Below are 17,734 nucleotides of genomic sequence, written 5' to 3'. Positions count from 1 at the left end.
AGCATATTATGCAACAAGTGCGGTAAACGGCACTTGACTCACGAGTTTATTTGACACGAGCGGAGCGAGTTTTTAATAGAGCAGTGAGTTAAAAAGTTTACCAAACGTACTATACTTTTTCTACGACCTTTAGTTTTTGGGTGAATTTTCGCAAAACAACACAAATACATTCACCGACATGACCGTCATAATTGACAAACGTCAAAATTGAAAGCGTGGGAAATATCTCCGAAAACATCCGATTGCTCCCAAATACGTGCGGTAAAATCCCGGAAATGTAGGAAGTTTCTCGGATTCGTGGGAAACGAAACTGACGAGGTAAGGTGGCACTTCCCGCACGCTAGATCGGTGTGTAATTAGGTATTTTACGGACGGGGAAAAAAAACTAATTTTGATATAGATTATTTTGAGAAACCCCTTTTTCACGGTTCCTAGATATAGCCAGCGTCCTTTATTAATGGGCACCCGGTATATGTTTAATTGTCTTGATCTTCATAAAATTTTTGACATATCACCAAACTCAATTCAGTTTTGTTACTGCAGTTTCTCTATTACCCTTTTATAATTATGGGGCAGCTATACGGAACAAATTATTTGTTCCGACTGAATACAGACCGAATGCAACACATAAAAGTCCAATGGATCGTAGCGTAAATAATTTTTGGTTGTTCGTGGCAATATTTATATCGAATATTAACGGCGGAACAGATTATCGATTTTTCGGCAGCCTGCGAAAAGCTTATGGCATTAAAAATGAAACGGGATTCGCAGATCGGTCTGGTGTAAAATCTGCTTGGGATTAACCGATTTTGATTTATATTTTACTCAGCTGGAAATGGCCAAGTCCTACTTTGAAATTAAGACGCGGTTAAGACGCAAGTCGGAATGTCAGATTATATAATTGCTTGGATTTATCTGGAGGCGAAATTTACGTTTTAACTTTGTTATAACAGACGGGCGCAACAGGTGCTAAAATGCTAAATTAAGGAGAGAGCGCACTAGGCGGTCGCAGTCTGGTCACATCGCGAACTGTGCCGTGCTGAGCTAGTCGAGTCTTCAATAGAATTGAACACATTAAAGTATGGTGTGTCTCAAAGTATACCGCCTTGGCTTTTAAGGGACTCCCCCAAAAAGTAAAGTAAAAGTACCTCTTACTGGGTGAACTCGACAACCAATACTATTAGGTAAGGTATTTCTTTTTCTTCTCTTGTATCAGTTTCTCCTTTAGAGGTTGCTGGTCATTATGGCTAAAGTCTGTTCATAGATATAAGAAAGTGACCAATTGCTTTTGAATGAGATTATCTAAGGGTGGTCATTAACATACAATGCAACAAGATTATTTCCTAAAGTTTCGGAATTTAAATTGGAGTAAAATTGTGGTCTGTAATAGAAAAAAAATTTATACCTACCTGTTTTTAATATTCTTTGGTTTGATATACTACTTAGTTTAAGTTTATTAGTAATCATTCTTATTTCGTGTGTTACAATTATTTACTTAGATGAAACCTGGTTCGACACTTATGAAACGCCGGAAATGGGTTGGGTTGACTCAACGGATAAATGTAAAATAAACGCGCCATCAAAAAGACCATGAAGACACCACCGCGGATTTATTTGAATGTTGGTTTTAAAACATACTAGTTTCAAACATTCCTCCTAATAGCGTCATTGTAATGGACAATGCAAGTTATCACAGTAGACAGTTAACTAAAACCCCTTCCTCATGTGACACAAAAGCAACAATCCAAAACTACATGTATAATAACGACATTTATTTTCACGAAGATTATACCAAAAAGCAATTAATTCAGGTTCTACAAAACTTTAACTTACAAAAGTGTGATAATTATGCAAAAAAACTAGGGCATACAGTTTTACCTTACCACTGTATATTTAATCCCATTGAACATGTTTGCCACCAACTGAAATCCGCCATTCGTCGTAACAATTAACTCCAATGTCCTCAAATTTATAGAAATCGATTTTTTAACATCCCTCCACAAAGTTGGACAAATTCTGTTAAACATATAGAAAAATAAAACAATCGTATATCCATATTGCAAATAATATAGAACAAATAATAATTAGAACAGGCGATGATAGCGATAGTGATACTGATATATTATGCGAATAATTTTAAGTAATTTAAGTAGGTAAAAAAAATAATTTTGCAATTTTATTTTAGATTTAAACATAAATACATACATAAATAAATAAATATTGTTTAGTAGCTTTCCTAACAAAACCCCAAATAATTAAGTTCTGAGCAAAGTACGGACCTGTTAGGCCATATTTCGTTCTTACAACTTGCCCGGGTCTTTCCTTAATTCGTACCAGCGAGTCACTTTCTTATATCTATGAACAGACTTTACCTTCACTTTTGATACTGCTGATCTAAATAATTCAATTGGCGATAAACCAAACCATTGATTGACCAAGATTGCGCAACCAAGAGTTTCTTCGGCGCCCTACACTTCGTGTGCCCTCCATAATTAGTTTCATTAGCTCATATCTTGTACGGCGTGATATATGTCCCAGGAATTCAAGTTTGCGTTTTTTAATGGTAAAGAGTATTTCGAGTTCTTTGCCCATTCTAACTAACACTTCCTCGTTTCTAGTTCTACTCATCCACGAGACTCTCAGAATGCGTCTATAAGTCCACATTTCAAAAGCTTCCAACCTCCTTGTGGTTTCTCTATTCAGCGTCCAGCCTTCCAAGCCATAAAACAACGCGAGAAATACATAGCATTAGATCATTTTTCTTCTTACTGTTAGTGATAGGTCCGGAGCACTCAATAATTTTTCATTTTTATGAAGACTTTTCTTGCCTGTTCAATGCTCGTCAGGATTTCCTGTTTATGTTGAACGCCTTCATTAATTATGGTGCCAAGGTATTGGCAGTGTCTTACTTGTTTCTATTGCTTGCTTCTTTTTTGTTATCACCATCAATTTAGTCTTTTAGTCTGTAAATCCTCGAGAGAACCGGCATACAAAACAACGTCGTCAGCGTACCTAATATTATTAAGGATTTTCCTGTCTGACATCTTTCCGTATGTTGACCTCTTCGGAAAGAGCGTTATTTATTCTGACCTTAGCGGCTTGACCCCAATACAGCTTTGATATAATCTGCACGTCGTGACAGTCGATGTTCAGTTTTTGTAGAGGAAGCCTATTTCGCAAATATCGCAAAACGCTCTATTATATGATATGTGTTTCTTCCCGTTTTTTATCGCATCCCTAGTATCGCAGCTAGTTTCAAACCTTTAGAGGTTTGTACCCTGCAAATGCAGAATGCCGAAAACCATGGTTAGTGAACACCAAGGTATTATAAAGTGGTAGCTTTATTTGAACCTTTCGTTTATACTAAAACGTGATCGCAGTTTAAGTATTTCTTCTTTTGGTCTTATACTGAAGGCTGTTTTTTTCTGGGGTATCCGTATAACGGCGATGTGGATAAATCCGATGATATTCCCGGACAAATCATCTTGGCTTACGAGTTACTGTCAAAAGAGATTTTGCGGTGAAAAATTGCCTTGAAAGTTGGGGCCAAGTAAGAAACCGTTCGTTTAAATTCTCGACGTTGAGGAGTGGCCGAATTATCCAATTTGGAGCCTGTTTTGTACACAAATTGAAAAAAAATTAATGTTTTTTTGAACTTATACCGATCATTAGCGAGAAACAATAAAATGAGAAGTTATATGATCACGAAATAAAAAACTTTATAGTCACTCGCTTTTGAATAAGCCCACCTTAAGCTGTGCCTTGCTGCATGCTTGGTATATATAGAGAGTTTGACTTCATAAGAGAATACTATCTCTTTATAAGACAATAGACCAAAAGGTAATTTTTATTAAACTTAACCAAACCCCTTAATAATTATTATTTTCATAATATGTTCTCATAAATAATTGAATTATTTTTGCCACGAGTTCTGAATGATACCATGTCATAAGCTATTTTACACATAAACTTTAAAACAAAGTTGTCTCTAAAAAAAAATTGATACTGACGAAAAGGTTTTTAAGGTTTAAGGTGCTGCAAATTTTATTCAGAATTACTTAATAGGAAGGGAAAATAAGTGTAATAAGAGATTATATTTCCCAATTTTGTTACTTGGTTGTGTTTCTAGAAAATAACTTTTTGAAATGGTAAATCCTTGTATTGGATTTTTGGAGCAAGTAAAGCAGTTACACCAATCTCATCTGATATCCATGTTAAAAAAAATTGTTAGATTGATTTATCATGATTTTTATCATTTGTGTGATTTTACAATGTTTACTTTACTTTATCAGGGGACTGTACCTTTTCTCAGTATTTTAGATAAAAAAAAGTGACCGACATGAGTTTTAAAATTTTAAATAGAACACCATGTATATTTTGATATTTTTATAATTTGCCACAAATAAAGGTAACTTTAATACTTATTCGAATTTTATGGAGTTTAGACAGACATTGAGATTACATTTTTTTTGCAACATTATGTTCCTAGTAAATATGGCCTTCTAAACACCTATTTAGAAGACTTCTAACGATCTGCGATGACTAGGTATTTTAAAATTATTTAGGGTGTCTTAAATTAGAGGACTTTTTTTTTAATTTCAACTTGCAGTATTCATTTTTTTTTTATAATAGACGCCTATGTTTTTGATATTTTTTCTCAAAGCGGGTCAAACTATCTATAATTTGGTTTGTATACCGACACCTAATTATTTAAAAGAATTTTAACGATTTTTGCAATGGGTGATGGGTCTTTTTTGTATATAAGGTAATAGAGAGATTTATAGGTCATCATTTTTTATATCGTCAACGATGTAAAATAATATGTATAATTATGATACAAGTTTAAAACTTATATCAAGTAACAGTAACAAATAAGAGCATCAAACAACAGTAACAATTAAAGTAAAAACTACGGTAAAACAATATCTATAGTAGGTATGTCCGTCTATATGGTTATAGCATTAGAAACAAATTCGATGTTATTTAGTTGGACTACAGCTTCTCTAATACAACTTTGTAGTTCATTTACAGTTGTGCATCTTTCTTTATATACCATATCTTTAATTGCCTTGGACTTTGAGGTGACCACCAGATGTTTCCAATTTGTCCTATCCAAAGATTGTAATTTTTATTTAAAAATCGTTCACAAGCCCGTATTTTATTTACCATTAATGGTTGTATTTCCTTTCTGAGCATATTTAATTATCGTCTAGAGTGTAAGTGTTCATTAAATAAAATTGGCCCTATAACCTTCGATCGGTATAAACATTCATTCAACAAAACATTGAAGCATATCTGTTTTTTCTTGCACCGTATACATTTTTACCTTAATTAATAATATTATTGTTTGATTTAAATCACAAACTCTGACTCTTAATTATAACGTCACTTAAAATATTTATAAACACTTATTTGGTTATCACTGCCTACCAGGATAAAAAGGAAGTTTCATAATAATATTAGTATGCCCTTTTTCAAAAAGGAGGAGTTTTTCACTATTAATGAAAACTTTATTTAAATCTTCGAAATCTTAATAAATTGTCCCATCATTCGTTGAAACAATAATTAAGATTAAATAAAATATAAGAAACATATGCCATTATAAGATTCTTTACAATAATTAGGTATCAGTATTTTTCGCCAGCGAGTTTATTCCTAAAAATTTCGAAAACTTTTAGATTTAGGTACAGCACATATATCAAAATCATGGGCCTCTCATTAAAAAAAAATGAATACTGCAAATTGAGGGTCTTCCAAAAATGTGTCTAAGATAGCCATTACTGCCAACCGTGGAAGACCATATTTACTAAGAACATATTTTTGTATAAAAAAATATATAATCTCAATTTCTGTCGAAACTAGACAAAACTCCAATAAACAGTCTCTATAATTTATATCGAACACCCTGTATATACAACAAATTAATAAATTTAAAATTTAATTTAAACCATAAAACTTTTGTATAAACTTTTTTGTTCTAAAATCTGTTCCCGAGAATACGTACAGGCTTTATTAGGGGCCCACCCCGTACAATTTAAATGTGTATTTCGGTATTCTGTACCATTTAATTTAGTTGTCACAATTTTTTTTTAAATAAAAGTCCTGACAAATAATTTTCTTAAAACGCTAGAAGCACGTGAATATTTTGAATGTTTGAATATTTTGATTGTATGTAATATATGAATGTAATATTTATATGTTATATTTATAGTAAATATTCTTTTATCTATGATATTTCTGTATAATTTCTCTAATAATATTTCGCTAAATAATCAAACAATGAGAAAGGATTTTTTCTGTTGTGAAATTTTCGTTCACGGTGTTGCCATTGCAATTTGGTTGCAGTTATATAGATCACGGCTGGTATCAAAAATTATTTTTAAGAATATATAAATTGCAAAAAAAAAACAACCTCTTTGCCAAAAACATGCCAAAGCTGTTCCTTTTTAACCGAATTCGATCATAAACCAAACGATCTCCCCTTTTTGCAACCTCACAAACAGGCGAGAAATAAAGCGCGTTCTCATATTCCGATAACTTTTGTCATTAAAATTTCTTATTCCAGAATTTATTAAGTTCTACGCCTCAACCATTGCCGGAATACAAAACGGCGGCGGTGAAGAAGAGTAGGTTCATAATTTCTCATTACGGCATATTCAAAAACGCCTGGGACTGGCTCATCCTTATAGCTACGTTCTACGTAGCCGTCGTAGTGCCTTACAATGCCAGCTTCCTCAGACCGGAGAAGGAACGACCCTCAGTAATTATGGATGTGTTTGTAGAGGCCTTGTTTTTTATAGGTAAGCGAAAATTGTTGTCAATGGAAATGAAATGTAAATCCAAATTATGCAAACCGAATTAAACGCGGAAAATGAAATTTAATTTTGCGCTATACGCATGATTTTGGGATCGCTGAAGACTCATCCGGACCAGTTTTGCTCTTCAGGAACATTTAACATTTTGAAACCACGCACAAGCAATATTTCATATTTTTTAGTTGACGATGGTGAAAAAAAAATTGATAAAGATTTACATACAAATAAGGAAAACCATTTAGCAAAAGCACGACAATTTGACATAATCTTAAAGTGGCAATCAGAATAAATCCAACCCAATTAAAAATTCCAAATTGGTTTATTATATTAGACCTAAACCAATTAAAATCTTTATAACAGTATTCGGAATAAAAAATCTGGTAAAATAAAATTCTTATAATAAAGGTTAATCCGTGCGACGCAAAAAATAACTTGGCATGGCTCCGCTGATGCCATTATATTTGATCTTCTTTTAATTAAGTGGTTTTTAACGCGCGTATTATGAAACTTTCAGCGGGTGTTTTACTCTCGTATCGTCATCTGGGCGAACTAGATTTAAATAACCTTAGGGAGGTTAGGCTCCATATTTTAATAACCTGTCTGGGACGTTCTGAAAAGAACATATCCAGCAATGCGGCGTTTTTGATAGTCTTGTTATTAAATATTTTCCTTCTCAAATTTTTAAGATAATCAAACCTGTAGAACCAAAACCGAAAGTTCTGTTGTGTGACTTAAAATTGTCACTGTCAAATTCAAGGAGGTACTTTGTAATGGCATAGGTCTCTTTTTTCATATTGATTAAGTTTGTTGTATTGTTATAATTAATCATTTGCAACCTGCGATTACTTATATTTTCAATTTGCAAAATATTTTCTTTATGTGTTGATTTAAATCCTCTTCTTTTTCATATGTGGAATCAATAATAATTAAAATTAGATTAAAAATAAAAACAAACATGCCGAACTGAAACTTAACGAGTTGGTAAAAATATCGTCAATTATTGTGAAGTTAAGTTTTGTTAAATTTTGTAACTTTTATGACCCAGAAATATAATATAAAAATATATTTCTTTCTGTTTGGATGAGCAAAAAAATTAAATAACCACCAAAATTTTTGATGTAACAGTTATACCAAAATTTATTATGAAATTATAATATTTTTGAAAACAATATTCTGTAATATACACGGTGATTTATTAATATATATCTCTAGCTTAGGAGCATAGTCCTCAGGTTGAACTAAGAAAAAAAATTATATAAACATGGGTTCAGAAACGATTTGTTTTTTCCCATTTGTCTCCCACAATTTGTAAAATAATCTGCATCTAAAGGGCGGTAAATTTTTGAAAGTCTTCCACCATTCAGTTACCCCAAACTCTTTCGTGGAACGTATTTGAATGAATTACGTTTCTGTACCTACGAGTAAGGATAAGCGTGCTTTTCTGGTTTATTTCCTAAGCGCGTCACCCTGTAGTTGCTGAAAAGTGTTGTATCACTTTAATCATTATGTTGTTGATATGTAATTGGATATACGAGGTGTGTTCAAAAAGTAAGGTGACTTGTAATTGGGCGGGCTATGTACATTCGATCTTCTATATATTTTTTATGTTATGTTGGTACAAAAGCGTTAGACGTGTTTTGCTTTAGACGTGTATACGTTGTACACGCTGTTCCAAGATGGCCGATGACGAACCTCGCTCTGCAGGCCCCACCAAGTCAATCACTGATGAAAGTGTTGAAGAAGTGAAACAAATGGTGTTGAAAAATTGTCGAATCCCTATTCGCTCGTGCCATGAAATTTTTTCCGAAATTTTGGGCATGAAACGTGTTGCAGCAAAATTTGTTCCGAAACTGGTTAATTTTGAACAATAACGACGTCAATGATGATCCTGATATTCTCAAAAAAGTTATAACTAGTGACGACGTCGAAACCAAAGTCCAGTCGCCTCAATGGAAGAACCCAGAATCGCCAAGACCGAAAAAAGCACGTCAAGTTCGATCAAATTTCAAGGTTTCAAGGGTTCTTACCATAAGGTCGTACGGTCAATGCTACCTGGAAGTTATGCGCCTTTTGTGAGAAGCAATACGAGGGAAACGTCCGGAAAACAATTCATGTATTTTACATGACAATGATGCACCTGCTCGCTCATCGTTGCTTGTGTCACCATATTCACCGGATATGGCCCCCTGCGATTTTTTCCAGTTGCTCACTCAAAAAACTCAAAAAACCCATGAAAGGAAGAAGTCTTGGAACGATTAAGGAAGCACGGAAAAAATCAGGGGACGAACTCAAGGCTATTCCAGAAACTACTAAAAAACGTTGGCACAAGTGGGAAGGTTAAATAGAAGGGTTACAACATTAATTTTGATAAATAAATAAATACTTTTTGCTAAAACTTAAAAGTCAACTTATTTTTTGAACACACTTCGTATATTATTCTCTGTTTCTCCACGCAAAGCGTTATTAGGCGTTATTAGACCCATATTTATACGTTTGCGTTAAATCTTTTCCTTATTTGTAGCTGAGAAACATGCAGCTATGTTATGGGCGATTAATAAGTTCCCTTGTACAGGGTGCGGCAAAAAGGTAGGCAGGATTTCAAATAGTGGTTGTTCGGTTTGTAAAACCGCCAACACTCTGTACGTACTCGCATTAGGCAGACAAAAGTATGCCATTTTCAGTTATTGACATGGCTTGGAGCTGAGTGAATCATGCTTCCGTTGTCGAGGAGTTTATTAGAAATGGGGAATCTGTAATAGCGACGCAGCGCGCCTTTCGTAATCAGTTTGATGTTGGTCGGCATGGCGCGGTTCCGGATGGAAGAACAATTCGTCGGTGGGTTTCTGGCCGACCAAGGACAGTAAGAACACCGGAAAATGTGTATGCAGTAAGAGTTTCCGTACAACAGTATCCGAGGCGTTCAGCTCGTAAGCATGCAGTTGCTTTGGGAACTCCCTATAGAAGTGTTCGAAGACTTTTACACAACTCACTCCAAATGCATCCGTACAAAGTGATGGTAGTGCAGCAATTAAGCGCAAGAGATTTTGAAACTCGTACAAATTTATGCCGGGATATTCTTCAAAACATTCCCAGAGGCGCTGTATTCATGTCTAGCGATGAAGCTCACTTTGACCTCTCGGGTACCATAAATAAGCAAAATTTCCGTTATTAGTCAGCAAATAGTCCACAGGAACTTCATGAGCTACCTCTTCACAGTCCAAAAGCCACCGTCTGGTGTGCAATCTCGGAGTTCGGCATGTGGGGTCCTTACTTTTTCGGAGAAGATGGAATAACGGTAACAGTCAACGGAGATCGATATTTTGATATGCTTAATAATTTCCTGCGTCCAAAAGTGAACGAGTTGAACAACGATCAAAGAGAAATCTTTGGTTCCAGTAGGATGGTGCTACATCGCACACAACGCGTCCTTCACTAAATCTTCTTCAAGAAATGTTCCTAAACAAAGTGGTGTATTTGTGGGGTGATCTTGGCTGTCTTGGGGGTTACCTGAGAGCAAGACTTTGGAAGAATTAAAGGTAGCCATAAGATGAGAAATTGCCTCAATTCCCCAAAGAATGATCCATCGGGTAATGATGCGCTTCCGCAAGAACCTACAAGAGTGCATCGACAATAATGCCCATCATTTAAAAGACATCATTTTAAAAAAATAACGTTCCTATATGGCATAAATGTACATTTCAAAAATAATTTTAAAAAATGTTTACTTTATGTAGTTTGGTTTTTATTAACATGCCAAATAGTACCTATCATTTTGCCGTACCCTGTATAATCCGGCCATGTTGAATTTGAGAGAAACACTCGCCAATTTAAATACCGACCGAGCCGCAAATACCGACTAGCCCAAAGAATACAAAAAAAAAACAATTTAAAATACAATATGACTTTCGCTTGAGACTGGTTCCGCAGTATATAAACCATTGAATATCCGGTTACCATTAAAACTAAACAGCAAGCTCGAAACACGCATATCACCCAGTGAACAGTCCTCCGAAATGGACGCGTTCATTTAAAGCGTCTGGGATGGGTTCAATATTCTCCGCCCCTAAAGCATTGTCACAGGTGTTTACTCTTTAGCGTTATTACATTTAGCATCTTCACCGCTCGCCATGTTAACACATATTAACGTGTCCCTTCCCTAAATTAAACATGACGCTGGCCATAAGTGTTTTACCGGTTGCAAACTTGCCTTTATTTTTTATGATTAAGGAAAATGGTGGCGATACTAATTATTTAAACGTGGTTAAAATTTAATGGAAAACTAACTATCTAACATTTATTAGATTTAACTGTAACGAAAATAGCAATTATTTAATCGTGGAATGAAAACATGTTTATGGATAATGGGTACGGTAAGAAAAAAAGCTATTTTACTACCAAGTAGAAAATCATTTTAGGTAGGAACAACTCTTGGAAAATAAACTAAAAACATGATATTCAACAATTTTATCGCAACTCTGCTCTGCTGAAAATTTATTCTATACCAAATAAATGATATGCATAATATACAAACAAAATCTCGAACTGACGGTTTATTGTTCAAAAAACTTATAAATAATTAATTATTGTATTAAATTATATCAAACAAGTCCCCATTAAAATTGTTAAAATGCTTAATGTTTATATATATTGGTTAAAATGATAATTACGAGAAATTAGGTATAATCGGGGTGCATCGATGCGGATTTAAATTAGCACAAGCGCAAGTGTTTTTTTATTTCAAATAGCTCTCGTGTTTTATATATTTTTGAATATTTCATAACAAGCCTAAAAAAAATAAAATATTAAATTGAAAAAAATATATTTCCGTATATTTCAAAATTTGCTGGATTCCCAAGCCACTGTTTTCAACTTTACGTACAACCGAGCTGCAAGAGGTTTCAAAAAATGGAAATTTTCAAAATTCTAAAAATCCAAGATTGCTAAGACATTTTTGTTTGTAAACCCTTTGATTTCATGAAAATGTAGCTTTTCTGCATACTGCAATGAATTGCTGCACGTGTTTTCCCGGTAATTGTAACACTCATGTTTTATTACATAAAACTTTCACTATTTCACTATTTCTTTCAGTCATTTTCAATACAACGCTTTTCACTATTAATATCTAGATTGAAATAATGTGTAACATATTTAATTGGTTGGCAGTCGAAATAATCCATATCCGTAATAATGATAAATCTCTAGATAGCACATTATTTAAATAAAGATATGTGCATTCGTTAATAAATAGTAAGTTTAAGATGTGGCATAGTTAGTTAATAAATAACAAAAATTGACAGCTTAACAGAAAAAGTTTAGAAAATATTTTTTTATGTTGACACTTTTTTGAAAGAGGGGATATTATTTGACAGAGACAATTAAATGCGTTAGCAACATCTCACAATAGATCAGTGTAGTAATTACACATTATCGAACACCATAAAAAAAAAATCTAAAATCAGATTTAAATACAAAAAGAAAATTTTTATGATCGAAATTACTAGTGAATTTATTTACTTACTTATTATATGGGCGACCGCTAACTTAACACGTATTGAAAGTAATTTGGCTTTTCGTGAATCCGCACTTCAAGGAAACAGATTACACGTCCAAATATAAACAGTAGCCTTCACCTATGTCAGCGTTAAACAATATCTGCCGAGTATACGGGCTAATTTTCCCATTTTCCAAAATAATATGATAGAATATGCGGCGAGAAAAGCATGAATATGTATACCTTGTTTTGCGTATACTGCCCCATAGAAATATAAGGCGACGGCGTCACTTAAATTGTTTAGGAATTCCAGGTTTGCTGTTATCATTTCATCCTAGACGAGTCGGTGTATATACCAACTCAGATGTTTATTTTCTTAATTTGATTAGGCTCAGGCTGTTGGGTTTGTTAATGGAAATATGTACGGTGACTGCTAATTAGAAATCTTCCCTGGTCTCTGTTTTATTTGCCAGAAGATACATATAGAATATAGAAGAGAAAATATTTCATGAGTAAATAATAATCCGATGGGCTTTTGCTTAGTTTTCCTTCATTGCTTATTTTAGAATTTAAAACAGAAAAATTAATTGAAAATCTTTGAACAGGAGATAGGATATTAATCAAGATTCGAATAAGGTTGAAATAATTTATTTTTTCTACCCCCCTCCTGTAATAGTATGTGCGGTTAACGACTCGCTCCGCTCGTGCCAAATAAATTCGTGACCTAGAAAGTTTACCAAACGTGTTGCATACTATACTTTTTCTACGACCGTTCCTTGTTGGGTATATTTACGCAAAACAACACGGATATATTCACTGCCATGACCGTCAGAATCGACAAACGTTAAAATTCAAGCCGTGGGGTAAAATCTCCGAAAACATCCGATTGCCCCTAAAACCGTGGGAAAACCACGGCAACAAACAAACACCCGAAAGCGGCCGAAACATTTATCCAAATAAAGAGATAGGTTAAATACAAGTGTAAACACGGCTCAGATAGCAAATTAATTTATAAAATGGCGTTAAATTATTTTACTTTGGTTAATTCTCTATATAGGTGGTTTCCACTATACAGTGTACTTGCAAACAAAATAAAATTAACAGTTTACAAAATAAAGTAGAGGTTCTTGGACATGATATAAAGAACAACAATTTACGCTATTGCTTAAGCTAAAAAAAACTTGTAACTTCTATTAAACATACTGCAATGAAGATGTAGGTAGGTATTTCATTGGCACCTAAGGGATTTTGATTTTACAATTTAACCCTTTAAAGTAAGTTCTTTTCTAAAATTTTAATGCTATTTCAATTTTTTCATACTTGTTATCCTGATAACTACTTAGGTAACTTTTACTTTTTAATTCTTGGTAGCTGGTTAATTTTTTGCATAATCAAAAGTGTTTTAATTGACAACCATATCCTCAAAATAATCGCAGCTGAAGTATTAGATGAAGATATTGACAAATCATATTGCTTATTGAATAAATTTAAAAATCATCATCATAATTATATCTGTGAGAACAATTGGCCACACGTTTTTATTAACCTTTTATGATTCATGATAATCTTCGTATGCAATTTTCCGAGTAAAAGGTACGTAAATACAATTTTACTATGACCGCAATGATTTATTTAAAATAACAGAGAATCTTTAAACAAACATATTAGTGATAGGTTTGGCTCTTTCACTAATTAAAATGCAACTGAATCTTTTAAGCTAAATGTATGTAGATGTATTTTAAAAACATTTTTATGTAAACAAATCATAATTATTCTCTATCGAGGAAAACGAGCACCAAGCGCCCCGATACGATTTGGACAAATACGGCCATCTCAAAACCGTGCAATAATATCCCGGCATTGTCCGAAATGACTCGGATCCGTGGGACAAGAAATTCACTTCAGATTAGGTATTTTACAGAAAAGAGTAGAAAAAATACCTAATTATACATGGACTAAGCGTGCGACATCAGTTTCGTTTCCCATAAATCCGAGCCATTTCCGGGATATTACCGCACGGGTTTGGGAGCAATCGGATGTTTTCGGAGGTATTACAGCACGGCTTGAATTTTGAAGTTTTGACGTGTGTTATTTTACAAAAACGCACCCAAAAACTCAAGCTCATAGAAAAAGTATATATGAAACACGTTGGATAAACTTTTCAAATCACTCGTTTATTAAACACTCGCTCCGCTCGTGCCAAATAAACTCGTAAATCAAATGCCGTTTACCACACTCCGCTTTACTATCAAACCAATTTCATTTTCGTAGTTGATGGCTAAAACTTACCACTTTCTAAATTGAATATGTAGGATGTCTTATCTTTGGTGTTATTTTTTTTCCTAATGGACTTATTAATTATAATTATAATAATAATTAATATTTTATTAAAATATTTACCGTTAATGAAAAATAGTGATATTTTACCTCCCTCCATATTTCAAAGAGATTATGAGATATCTTTTGAGGAACCATATTATTGTAGATCCATATGATCCGTTCATTTTAATGATGTTTCTAGTATATCGTTACTAACGAAAATCGTTTGTTTTTCTGCCTGCAAGGTAAAAATCCAACCAATTTAATATGCTCTGGTTTTCAGAGAAAGGATGCGGAAGGTTCAACTAGTATGCTTTATTTTCAGATATATTATTGAATCTCCGAACGACGTATGTCAATAGAAAAGGGGAAGTCGTATCCGACTGGAAATCCATCGCCGTTAACTACCTAAGGACTTGGTTCGTCGTAGATTTGTTGGCCGCCCTCCCTTTTGATTTGCTTTATGCCCTCTACGGTGAAGAGGTACGTCTATATTAGTCACATTATCAAAATCAGCACACCACATTAAATGCGAAGCGAACAAAACATGTAAACAAGATAATGCGAACATTTCAGTCCCTAGAAAATGTTACAAATATACAGCATCAGATTGGATGGAGTAACTATTAAAGTTAATGGATAAACTATCTCATTACCCATTGTTCTGCGAAATGTACCCTGAGAGTAAGGATCCTAAATGGGAACTTTGTTCGGATTTGGGTATTGACTAGGGATTCGCGTTCCACCATATGGATGTAAAACGACTCTTTGGAAATTTAATTACTTTTTAATCGGAATTTATGTATTTGGAAACGCCGATAACGCGTTTTTTTTTGTCGACGGAATATCGATATAGTAAAACTAGATAATTTTACGTCGATAACCACTAATGGACGCTGTGAAAGCAATTCAGTAATGTCCAGGGTCCATCTTGGAAACCCTAAAACCTTAAAGACCGGTTTAATTGTAAAAATATAAATAAGAATAATAAACATTTGTTTTAAGTATAGAATAATTATCCAATCTCACAATTCTAATAAATATGTATTGACAAACAAAAAAGAAAATTAACATATCAGCAACACGAACTCCTTTTAAGTAGAACAAAATACAGAGCAATTTTTTTTATATTTTCATTACGTCCAATGCCACTTTTTCAACTCTGGTGCTAAAAGTTTTTTATTACAATCTTTCGCGTTTAAGTGAACTAAAATTACATTTTATTTGTTTTTGTAAAAGTATTGATTATTATTTCCTTAAGTTTATTGTGATTCAAATAAACTACATTTTTTTCTAATGTGCCAACCAAATTGAAACACGAATACGAATTATAATTTGATTTTATATTTGCTGCATTGGTAGTTCGCTTATGGTTCACAACAAAGGAGCTCTAAGATCATCTCGCTCAACGCTGATAAAAGTTAACCAAAGAGTGAAAGTATTTTTCTCTTATATTTGTTAAAGTATCAGCAAGTGGTATAGCTTGATTGTAATGAATAAGTCACATTTTTAGTATTCATTTTACACCTATATCTACAATTATGGTAATAATAATAAAAGTGGTAATCCTTATTTCGTGAATATCCCAAATAGTACAAGTGCGTCCGTAAAGCATCGTCGGGATATCTGACGGGACATAGCGTATATCCTAGGGATATACAGTTTTAGCTAAGAGACATATTTAAGACGTCTCAAGGATATTTCATGTTACTAATTGGAAGGTCTACAGTATATCAGGTACGTATGTCTGTAGGATGTTTGTTAGGACATTCTAAGGATATCCAGTTGTACTAGTTGAGATGTCGTTAGTATATCCGACTGTGAGGATATAGGATCTTATATAGATATTCCAGTGGACCTTACTTAATTACTAGGTTATTTTCAACAGCCTATGAGAAATGCGGGAAAGGTAATGTCCAGTATTTCAATTAGTTGCACGACTACAAAAGTTCTATCCCAGTATTTGGTACTCGCGCGTGATGGAATTAACCTATTGGGTATGGTTGGTGAAGTCATCACTGGAATATCAGGCGATATTTGAAATGCAGAAGTTTTTTCCAGTTAACATGTAATCTTTAACTTGGTTTTGATGGTAAACTTGAAGGAATGCCGATTGATACCATTAATAAAACACTTTTGATATGAAAAAATTATGGGCATATAATATAGCAAAAATATAGAAAAACCTAGCTAAAACTAATAGGTTATTTTTTTCGATGTATAGAACTTTAAGTTGGCATTACTGTTCAAGATGGCGACCGATTTAACAGCTGTCAAGTGATTTATTCTCAGTTTGGTTTGGAAATCCATCATGAATAGACTCAAGCCTGAACAACACTTGCAAATAGTGCAATTTTATGTCGAAAATAATGGTTCTGTGCGGAATATGTATCGCGCACTACGTCCATTTTATCGTCGACAAAATCGTCCATCAGTGCAGTTAACTCGATTAACCTTGGAACGTTGTCGCACCACGTTTACTCTTATTGATAACTCGCATCCCCAGAGATGCCGTACGGTGCGTACAGAAGAAGCTATTGCTGCTGTAGAGCGTAGCATTGAGAAAGACCCGAATGAGTCCATCCGCAATCGAGCACAGGAATTGGATCTGTGTCCATCCACTTTATGGAAGGATCTTGGTTTACGTGCTTACAAAATCCAACTCGAAAGAATTTAAGCCAAACGATCATCAAGTAAGGCGTAGATTCGTCTAATGGGCCCAAAACGAGATTGCCGTTGTTCCCGATTTTCATAAGCGAATTTTGTTTAGCGATGAAGCGCACTTCTGGTTGAATGGCTACGTCAACAAACAAAACTGCCGCATTTGGAGCGAAGCTATCCTCAAGTGTATGTCGAAACACCGTTACATCCAGAAAAACTGACTGTTTGGTGCGCTTTATGGGCTGGTGGGATCATTGGTCCGTACTTCTTCAAAAATGACGATGGCCAGAACGTTACAGTGAATGGTGATCGATATAGAGCTATGATTACTAACTCTTTTGTTCCTGAATTGAATAACCATGATGTCCAGGAGATGTGGTTTCAACAAGTCAAAAGTCAACATGTCACACAGCTCGTGCCACAATCGATTTCTTGAAAGACACGTTTG

At 34.1% G+C, this 17,734-nt stretch overlaps 1 protein-coding gene across 3 annotated transcripts in view; it reads left to right on the top strand.

The window, feature by feature from the left end:
• LOC132702893 (potassium voltage-gated channel subfamily H member 8) overlaps positions 1-17,734 on the top strand; it is a 135,633-nt gene that overhangs the window by 71,810 nt on the left and 46,089 nt on the right. For all 3 annotated transcript variants that reach the window (XM_060671750.1, XM_060671748.1, XM_060671751.1), the window contains 2 exons: positions 6,566-6,800; positions 14,951-15,108. In XM_060671750.1, coding sequence (XP_060527733.1) covers positions 6,566-6,800; positions 14,951-15,108 — 393 coding nt within the window. The remainder of the gene's footprint in view (positions 1-6,565; positions 6,801-14,950; positions 15,109-17,734) is intronic.

This window comes from Cylas formicarius, unplaced genomic scaffold (assembly GCF_029955315.1).
Source record: "Cylas formicarius isolate icCylForm1 unplaced genomic scaffold, icCylForm1.1 PGA_scaffold_6__28_contigs__length_40554024, whole genome shotgun sequence".
Lineage (NCBI taxonomy): Eukaryota > Metazoa > Arthropoda > Insecta > Coleoptera > Brentidae > Cylas > Cylas formicarius.
This window is presented reverse-complemented; position numbering and strand designations above follow the sequence as displayed.